The 10,644-nt window shown below is 35.6% G+C and overlaps 1 protein-coding gene across 1 annotated transcript; it reads right to left on the bottom strand.

The window, feature by feature from the left end:
- Positions 1-338: 338 nt before the first annotated feature.
- On the bottom strand, positions 339-10,644 carry LOC130747345 (linoleate 13S-lipoxygenase 2-1, chloroplastic-like). The gene is made up of 10 exons (XM_057600251.1): positions 10,117-10,644; positions 9,550-9,818; positions 4,563-4,800; positions 4,156-4,476; positions 3,835-3,920; positions 3,571-3,681; positions 3,076-3,377; positions 2,445-2,543; positions 1,961-2,286; positions 339-1,294 (listed from the first exon to the last, which is right to left on the bottom strand). The coding sequence occupies exons 1-10, from the start codon at positions 10,475-10,477 to the stop codon at positions 675-677; spliced, it is 2,733 nt and encodes a 910-aa protein (XP_057456234.1). The 5' UTR covers positions 10,478-10,644; the 3' UTR covers positions 339-674.

Here is a 10,644-nt window from a genome sequence, read left to right as displayed (position 1 = left end):
AACCCTGTACAATAAAGACGCAATTTTATGACACTTTCAGGCCGAGTTCCTAAACCATCAAATAAATTTAAAAAAATAAAAACTAAAGAAAAAACTGCATAGTAAATACGCAACTTTGTGGCGGTCTCCCAATTCGCTAGAATTTTTTTTTTTTACATAGATTGCAGTTTTGCGTTCAAAAACTACCACAATCTGTGTGTTTCATCTACCAGTATACAGAAATCATTACTCATTATGAAATGTAATGTTTGTTAGTTGTTTTTATTTTGGTACTCCAAATTTCCCATCTACACCAATAAGTTCCAGAACAAAACAATAGCGATAAACAACATACTAAGTGCTTAGGAGTATACTCTAGGTGGGACAACCACCCATGTTTTAGTTTCTTTATCCCAACGGCGGAATGATTGGTCGTTAGATACTACAAAGTAGCAACATTTCTCGCATCTCTTGATTCTGTCATTTGATGAAGAAATGTTGGTTAGATAAACTAACTTCACCATTTATGAGAGCTTGTGTATAGAGCTCATGTAAAGGATTGTACCACATCTTTTAGAAATTCACAATTTAGCAACTGATAAACAGTTCTGTAATACACTTTATTCAAGTCACAAGGAGTTCAAAACGGAGCATTCAAAGATCAAGATGATACCACATACATTCTAAATGCAAGTTCAAATAGAGATGCTGTATGGAACTCCCTTTGCTGTGACCCCTGCCTCTGAAACTGGCTTCAGAAGCTCATAAGGCACAATCCCAGCACCATTTCTGTTCTTCCGGCTCTTATCTGCATTACTCAAATCAATGATCCCTTCAAGCTCCATCAACTTCCCTTGAAACTTTTCAAACGAAGCTTTGATAATTGGATCCTGTTCCCATGATGGCTCCACAGTTTGCCCGAGATACTCCTCATCAGATGAGTGGCTTGACAAAATATCCAACACTGCCATTATAGTTGTGGCTTGAATCTGAGATGGGAAACACTTGAGCAGTGTCACCTCTGGTTTGTCCAAGAAAAGTTCCCATTCAGGGTCAGAAGGGTCCTCTGTTGGCATATTGTTTCTTGCAACAGTTGGTCTGTTGGGGAAATAGCCTGCATAAGAGTACTGTCCGAAGTTCACAGCTGCATGGTGCCCTGATGTTATCCACACAATGGTGGTCACAATCTCAATAAGGTCTTGTTTGGTTTTCAGAACAGGCCACCAAGGCTCGTCCTTTTTGTCACCATGGCCTACTGTTCTGATCTCTTCCCACCATGCTTGCAGTTCTTGGTCTGACTCAATGAGACTTGGCCCTGAGCAGGAATGGAGCCAGAAACAATTAATAAGACAATATAAATTTCTTCAGGGGGCAGATATAACATATGAATATTATTATATGACATAAATAAGTTTTTAATCCTTTGTTTTACAGTCAGTTTTATTTTGGTTTGTCATTTAATTTTTATGGTTTTGGTCCCTACTTTTGCATATAACTTTGGTTCCAATCACTGCTTTACAATATCCTGTTAATTGGTGATGTGGCTAGCTAAGGGCTACATCGCCATTGTCACATGTCCAGAGTAATTACATCTGGTATATGTTGCTTCCAAATCAGATATAACTACTAGCTCTTTTTATTAAAAAAATCACTATATGAAAGGTTATCATTTTTCGATCTATAAGAATTTCATTCATTATAAGTGCACTGTGCAAGCTATCTTAGCTGACTTGCCAGTAAAACATTGCATGTAAGATTACTCTGGACATGTGACCATGATGACGTGACCTTCTACTAATTACATACATCACCAGTTAACGGAGGAGGAACTGAAACCAGATTGATATGTAAAAGTAGGGACCAAAACCACAAAAATTAGATGGTAGGAACCAAAACCAAATTTGAGAACTAAAAACTTGTTTAAGCCGTATTATATTAAGGAATTTTTTCTCGTGGACGAACTGTCCCATTTTCCATGTACCTGTGTTCGCTTCTGGCTCTGAGTAGTAATGGTTCACATAATCAGTGACCCAACTTTTGATAGCATCCCAGAGAATGAGGCCATCATTGGCATAAGGGTAGTCTTCTATGGATAGCTTTAAGCCATGAGGAGCATTTGGGTCCTCCTCTGCCAATCCCCTGTGGATGAGGTCAGCAGGGAGAGCTTGCAAGTTAAACTGCCAGTGCTGGTCATAGGCAACTGAACTTAGAAGGATGGAGAGGTTCCCTGGAGTGAAATTGTTCTCTATTACTCCATTGGCATTTATCAATGCCTCACGAGCAAGAGCATTGATCTCCATTGTGTACCTAATGAAAAAGTTCCGTTAACACCCCAATTACACTCACACTCATAGAAGGAAATGAACAATAAGATGAGTGATAGGAATTGAAGATAGAGTTAGAAAGAGAAAGTGAGTGGAATAAAGAGAAAGTGGGAATGAGGCATAAATAAAAGAAAGCCGTACCTAAAATGTGGATGCAGCAGCCTGTAGATTGGATGCATTGCACTCAGTTGCCTGTTTGTGGCAATTATGTAAGGTTCTGTTGCACAATGAGTCCGTAGCCTGAAGAAAAGAGAAATAAATTTTACTCAGTTAATGTGTCAACTCCTCAAAAGCCCAATGGTGCAGTATGTAGATTGATGAATAATTCTAGATTGATTATTAGAGAACAGGAAAAGACAGAGAAAGTATAATGATTATTTTACACCAGATATATATAATGAATGTTTCAAATGTTTTACAATGATTGCATTTTATTATTCAAAACTCCACCTTGAATTGAAAAGTATTATACATATTCATAATCAGTAAGCAAAAAACAATGCACCAAAGAAGTAATATGAGTGTCATTTTGCTAACACATTCTTCAAGCTATAAAGAGAAAGAAACTCTTCTGATGAATTGGGATAAAAGTTTGTTCAAGTTGAAGTCACCTGGTATTTAAAGGCAAACTATATATACTAACTAACCTTCTGTATATAAAATGTTTTGTTATTGAAAGATATGGTTATCCTCATCCCAACTACCTGCATCTTGCAGCATCTTATGTTCAATTCAATTAATGTTTATTGATCATCAGTTAATTGGTTCATACCAGTGACTAACAAGTTGGTGGTAACCAGAGTCATGTGCAAGGACATGAGCTTTGGCAAGCCTCCAAAGCCAAACGGAAGTTGAGTGCCAAGAAGGTGTGTACACTTCCCTCCATTGCGGCTTTCCATCCATTGGTGGCCGAGTTAGCTCAATAGCCAGTGGCCTCAATGTGCCATCGTGGGTTAGGACGAACAATGTCCTTGACCCGTATAGCGTTGTGCCTTCAAGTTGTCTAACTTGCTCCACAAATGGCAATAAAAAATCGTGGTAGTCCAGGACATACAGCTTCTTCTGTTTTATGGCCTGCATTGCTCAAATTGCATAAAAAAACCAGAAAATTTACTTTACGTCAACAATTAACACTAAATTATTTCTTGAGTTAACATCATGATATAATTTATTGCTTATTAAACCAAAGGTAAAAAACCACATTCACTTATATAAGAGACTATTTATTGAGTTCAAACCATGATATAATTGACTACTATATACATACCTCTTCCACCGTAAAGAATCCTCTGATTTCTCGCTCAACTATTTCAGTGGTAATTGCTGATTCCGGAGGGCCATAAATTTCAGGGTCAAGTTTGCTTCTCATTGGCCATTCCTACATGACAAATATATTTTTGCTCCAAGTATCAATGATTGATCCAAAAAATGTATCATTGGCCATCTTTGCAATTGATTTCAGTATATTTACAAACAAGTTAGAAGTTTCTGTTGATCAATTTTATAAAAAAGGGGTAACATGGCCTAGTACCGTGACCAATTGGATGCAACATGGGTTAAGACCAGCTACAGTTTGCCTTGCAAATTCTTCATCCCTAAACCAAAAGAACCTGTCCTCTGCCATATTGAAATCACAAGCACCCAGATTCATTGATTAGTAATTAACCTCAAAAAACACAAACTATCATACACAACGATAACATATAGTGAGGATTTCAAATTGCGGTCTATAATTGCAATTACAGCCGCAACATAAATTGCGACCGCATTTCAACCCACATTCATTTGCAATTTCGCGACATAACCGCAACTACAATTTAAAACCCTTATTGTATGTGTAGTATTGTCTTACTGTCCATTGTTGCGGGAGTCTCGAAACGGAGAACATCATTCTCAGTGTCTTGGATTAACTTGACCAGCCTCGGCAAAAGCCCGCTGAGAAGTCCTCTGGCTTTCTGAGGAGGCAAGCTGAGCCCTTCATTGAAAAGGGCATCAATGGCTGAAAACACAGGAAACCCAAGATTCTTGTCAACTATAGCTGTACTCAGTGACGGCACCAGAGCATGCAACCCTGAATACAATGTCTTGGCCGAAAACGATAGCTGCTTCACTTCTGCGAAACATTCATCCCTAGGTACATACACCGTGTTGCTCCTTTTCTCCGATAACGGATCTGTCACACACAAATCAACATTGTGCAACAAATTAGAATGATGGTTACATGAATTACAATTGAATGATGATGATGAAACTGATTACCTTTGTGGCAACGAGGTCTTCCGGTTCTGCAACGCCGAGGGTATGGATGTTGGTTGCCGCCAAGAACAGGTCGTTTGAGTTCGATGTCGCTGTCGGGATCTCCGAGGTCGTTGTAGACATCGTAATCGTAGATTCGCTCGAAGGTTTTGCGTTCACCTTGGCCATTGCCGCGTAAATGTAACAGTTCCTGTTCTCTCAGCTTCTGCAATCCTTCTGGTGTTTCTGAGGGTAAAAATGACTGTTCATCCACAGTCAATAAACCAAAATAAATGAATCAACATGTTCAAAATGAATGGAAATGAGATTTTAATTTTTTAATGAAATTTAATAATTTTCTTTTTACAAAAATGGTAGAACCGAGATAAAACACATCTAAATTACGACTCTTCAACAATCGGTAGGGCGTCAGTAACATGCTTGGGAGGCCAACATAAGCTCACCCCTAGAAGGAGGCGTGGGGGATTGGGGGATCTCTCCGAGGAAAGTTATCCACTAACTAGGATTTTACTAAGTCTAAGAGCCCGTTTGGTGACCAGGACATGATAGGATAGGACAAGATAATAATCATATCCTGTTGTTATCTGTTGTTTGTTGCGCCAGCAGGATATGATAACACTATCATGTATCCTATCATATCCTGTCAATCATGTGTAAAAGTTATCCTGAGGGGGAGCTAGGATAGAGCAGGATAGGATACCAGTTATATATTTTCTTTCAGTATCCTAACTCCAAATTAATTTATTTTAATATTATATAATTTATAATTTATAATTTATAATAATATTAATTAATAAATATAAAAATATTAATTTAACTAAAATAATAAATAAATAAAATTATTATTCATAAATAGTAAAATAGACTAACTTACAAATATTGATTTATTAATAATAATAGACTAATTTAATATTTTCATCTCCTATTATTTAAAAATTATTTATCTACTTATATAATAATTTAAATATAAAGTATTTTTGAAATTATAATATTTTTAATTTAGTTAATTTTTATTTTTTATCACGTGTCACAACTAAGTGAAAAACATTGATTACAAATATTGATTTTTTAATAGTAATAGATTAATTTTTTATTTTCATCTCCTATTATTTAAAACTACTTATCTACTTATATAATAATTTATAATTCAAATATAAAATACTTTTGAAATAATAATATTCTTAATTTATTTAACTTTTATTGTTAATTATCACGTGTCACAACTAAGTGAAAACCAATCGGTTAACTGCATAATTTTATTTAAAACATAGGGTATCTTCAAAACAATAATATAGGCTAATTAATAAAATTTAAATTAATTTTATTTATTTTAAAATATAGACTCATTCATGAAAATGTAAAGAAATTAAATTTAATAGAATGATTAATTTTAAATGTATTTTTTATTCAAATATAAATCTGATACATTTTTCCTTATCATATCCTGTCCTTATCATGTGCACGTCAAACACAGGATATGATAAGAGTCTATCCTGCTCTTATCCTATCCTGTTGATATCCTATTCACATATCATATCCTATCATATCCTATCCTGACCACCAAACGGGCCCTAAAAGATTCAAACTCTCAACTAATTGGGAGGTCAGAGTTAAATCTAAAACCTAAAGCTAGTGGTGTCAACCCATGGTGGCAATTTAATAATTTGATTAGTGAGTTTTAATGGGAATAATATGGGAAAATTTATCATGGACCACTAAAAAGTAGTGCAAAGTTGCACCACCTCCTTTTGACCCCCAATAACAAGTTTAAAAAAAAAACTTATTTTCTTAATTTTTAATTAAATTATCTAAACTTGGTTTACCAAAAATAAACTAATCCCTAATCCCTAAATTAATTCACCCATCTTCGTCATCATCTTCTCCAACCCCATACCTACAAAAAAAAAAAAATCTTCTTCAACCCCACGAACTTTCCGCCATAGAGGTTTATTAGGAGACGCTTCAGCTTCCAGATCAAATCGCGCCGCCGCCATGCTCTTCTGTGTCCAGCGTCGTCGCCACGCTCCTCCTCTGTTGTAAGATCAAGTTTTGATCTAGTAGTACAACTCTATGTTTTGATGATTACAAGTTAACCTTTTGATATGAACAATTGTGGTACTCTAACGTGTTTTTCTGAGTGTGCTATTTGCAGGCTCTGACCTCAACTCAATCTCACACAAATCAGAAGCACTGTGTATAAAGAGCTACCCAAGCAACGCTTTCGCATTCACCATGTTCAGTATGAACAGTGGAAAAGCTTCAGAAGTTCTGAAGTTATACAAACTCTGATGTGGACTCAGTCACTAGAAGCTCTGAAGATCCAGATGTTCTGATAACCAAGAAACACTGAAGGTTCAGATGTTCTGATGGTGTAGAAGACTCTGAAGATCCAGAAGCTGAATAGTGGAAACTCTGAAGTCCAGAAGCAAGAAACTCTGAAGGCCATGTTCTTCCCTCTGAGTTCAGAATCAGAAGATACAATGGTCAGAGGATCTGTGCTTTCCCTCTGACTCTGATCAACCGGCTTCACAAGTTCCAATACGAAGCATTCCCCTGATCAGAAGTCTCCTAGGTTTAAAGGTCGCGTCGCTATCCAAGTACAAAAGCTACTGTACCTTCCTGACGACCTACCTAACGTTCTCAGCCACAGCAGAAGCTGGATTTTCCAGAACTGCCCTCCAACGGTAGCATTTCCCATGCATCGCTCAACCCTAATCCTTGGAGTATATAAAGAGGCTGAAGACTGAAAGAAACGGCGAGAAGAAGCATTCACATACGCAAGACATATTCAAAAATCTTCTAAGTTTTCTTTCATCTGAAATTCATTGAGTTTACTATTAGCTTTTTAGAAGCAAATCTCTTGTAAACAATTCTTTGATAAACAGTTTGTTTAGTTCCTTTAGGAGATCAAGGTTGATCGGATCCTAGAGAAGACTAAGAGAATGAATCTTAGTGTGAGCTAAGTCAGTGTAATTGTTAGTCACTTGTAGGTTTCAAGTGCAGTTGTAACTCTTACCTGATTAGTGGATTGCCTTCATTCTAAGAAGGAAGAAATCACCTTAACGGGTGGACTGGAGTAGCTTGAGTGATTTATCAAGTGAACCAGGATAAAATCCCTGTGTGCTTTTCTGTCTCTTATCTTTAGCACTTAAGTTCTCGAAAGATTTGTCAAAATCTTTAAGGTGGAAGTTTTATACTGAAAACGTTATTCAAACCCCCCTTTCTACCGTTTTTCATACCTTCATCTGTTGCTGTGACCAGCGCCGCCACACTCCTCGCCGGTTCCAGCGCCGATCTTCCATATTCGAGGTGGAGAACAACCACCACCACCACCACCACCAGATCTGGGTTGCAGGTTGTTGGGTTTGAGTGAGAAAAAATGGTGGGGAGAGGAGGAGATGAAGCGGGGTAGAGAGCATCAGGGATTTTTCATAATGAAATTTTTCACTCACCACCGACCACAAAATTCCTCTGCACTCTTCATCGCTTATCGTTTTTCCATTTTTTTTCTTCTCCGCTTTGTGATTTTAAACATGCTACTCTTGTTGTTAATGTTGTTAGAGATGAAAACTGACTAGTGTTGAATCTGTTTTCATCATAAAAGTATAAATTTTGAAGATTTGTGTTTGTTGCATTTGTTTTTGGATCTAGAGTTTGATGATATGATCACTACTGTGCCAGAGGTTTGAATAGGTAAATGGAGTAAAGGGAAATGCAGATCTGGAGATGGAAGATTGTGTTGAAGGGAAGTTGTATTTTCGGATCTGTGTTGAAGATGGTGTTGCAGTGGTGGTTGGGTGGATGATGAGAGGATAAGATTGTGAAAGGTTGAAAATGATGATTCACTTAGATTTAATCATATTAATTATCCACTAACTATATTAATTTTTGTGTTTAATAAATATGTATTTTTATTTAAAAAAGAAATTCAAGAAACCTGCACTAGCAGATTAAAAGGGGTGGTGTAATTATAGACCACAAAAATGTGGTCCATAGTAAACACACCCGAATAATATCTAGAATAATTAAGTTCACCTTGTCTAAGATTTTTCTTAAAAAGCCAAAAATTGAGAGTTTTAACTTTTAAGTATAATGATAATGATACATAGACTTGATTTTCAACAATTAAATTGAGAGATAAAATATGCTAAGAAACTGAAATCATATATATAATCCAAACATATGGGACAAAGAGTTAAATTTAATCATTTCAAAAAAAAAAGTTATATTTAATGAAATAACTTTCACATCCTCCTTCCAATACAAACATATCAAAATAATGTGGAGATTTCTTTCACGTTTTACGTTTCAAGACACATGATTTGCCTATTTTGATTTTTTTTTTTTAGAAAAAACGATTTGTCTGGTAATTGAACATACCATGTGCTAGTGATGTTTTTTTTTCTTCTGAAATTGTTGTACTATGTTCAGCGCAAAGGCTGACATACTGAATTTTTGGGTACTGCAAGCACGTGATTGGTAAGCATCAATATTTAATTATTTATTCATATTTGATGTTAACATTTTTTATGTATGAATTCATGATATATCACATTTTTAATACTATAGATGGTAAATACATGTGTCAGGGATTTATACTATAGCTGCTAGTGAGAAATTTCACTTGAAAATGTCATGTCATTTTAAAAAATTATTACTTTATGTCTTAGTGTTATTAATTATAATTAGGTCTAATGATCAAGATTATTCTCTTACTATCACATTAATAAAAATATTTATTATTTTTTAGTACAATTATTATTAATTATTGTAAATAACTTTTACTATTAATTTTTTTCCTTAACACTCTCCCGTTAGTTGTTGAAATTTATGTGATATTCACTAAAAATATAATCCTCACTTTAAATAGTATAAGTTATGAGATTATTATCTCTCAATTGTAAATAATTTTGACCCCATCAAATTTCACGAAATTTGATATGGACAAGTTATTTTACAATTAGGATAATCTGGAGGTGATGAAATTAACCTTATTGGAGAAAAACACCCTCTTAACAGGGTTATCATACTTGGAATGAACCCAGGATTCACAGGAAAAACTGACGGGGCCAGTGAGGAAGCCATCAAGAACAATTTCCTTAAGAAACATCTCCTTGTGATGCTCATTTTCCACAAGAATGGCACCAATCTCCCCAAAGCTTTCTGGTACTTCAAATTCAGCCTCATACTTAACCTCTTGTGCTGATTGATGCGTCTTGTGGACGTAGCCTTTGATATTTTCCTTCTCTTGTGTTGTTTCTTTTTCAAGCAAATTAAACAAAGAAAAAAAATTAAGTACATGCATAAGATTTTAAAACAACATGTTAAAATGTATTTTAACGAAATTAAGAAGCAATTTAAACATTTAAATGATCGTTGAAAAGAGGAAACAATGCCACTTTTTTCAAAAATAGAAAATTATCATAATTTCATCTTGGTCCATTAATAGAAAATTATCATTCTTCGTCCATTATTAGATCCGTGTGATTATGATCCTCTTATGTAAAAAATGTGTATGCTCTTTCATAATTGAAAATCCAGTTAAATAAGTACTTACTGGGATCTAGCGAGACGCTAACAAGCTCCAAGAGAAGTGATTTACCAAGTAAATCTGTTAAATCATCCAACCCTCGGTCTAAACCAAGTTCTGAGAAAAACCCACCAACCGTAGGCTGAACAGTTACGGTGGCTTTAACCGTAGTTGATTTCAGTTCAATTTCGGTACTCACAGCCACAGCTTTGATTTTACTGCAGCCATGATGCCTAACCAACCTTTTTTGCTTCTTTTGGTTTGCCAAGGAAGAAGGCCTTGACAAAACCTGAAAAGATGGGTGGTAATTACTCTGGATCAAGCATGGCTTGTGCAAGATGAAACCATTTGGCCTTGAATTTGATACATGAACTTGTTGCAGAAGCATATTTACGTACACTGCTTCTTTGTTTTGAGCAAGAAGAGTGGGAGAGGTTCTAATGATTAAATTGAGGGATGAAGTTACACAAGAGAGTTTCCTTTCATATATTTAGTCACTCTGAGTGTGAGTGGGCGAACTTTGTGCTTAACTCTTTTTAAAGTCAAGGAGACTAC

This window comes from Lotus japonicus, chromosome 3 (genome assembly GCF_012489685.1).
Source record: "Lotus japonicus ecotype B-129 chromosome 3, LjGifu_v1.2".
Taxonomy (NCBI): domain Eukaryota; kingdom Viridiplantae; phylum Streptophyta; class Magnoliopsida; order Fabales; family Fabaceae; genus Lotus; species Lotus japonicus.
This window is presented reverse-complemented; position numbering and strand designations above follow the sequence as displayed.

Excerpts from the sequence above, each read along its gene's own strand:
- LOC130747345 (XM_057600251.1), bottom strand. The coding sequence starts at position 10,477 with ATGCTTCTGCAACAAGTTCATGTATCAAATTCAAGGCCAAATGGTTTC. Across the intron at positions 4,477-4,562 it reads AAGACCTCGTTGCCACAAAG|ATCCGTTATCGGAGAAAAGG; the intron begins GTAATCAGTTTC and ends TGTGTGTGACAG. Across the intron at positions 2,287-2,444 it reads CTGCTGCATCCACATTTTAG|GTACACAATGGAGATCAATG; the intron begins GTACGGCTTTCT and ends CTTTTTCATTAG.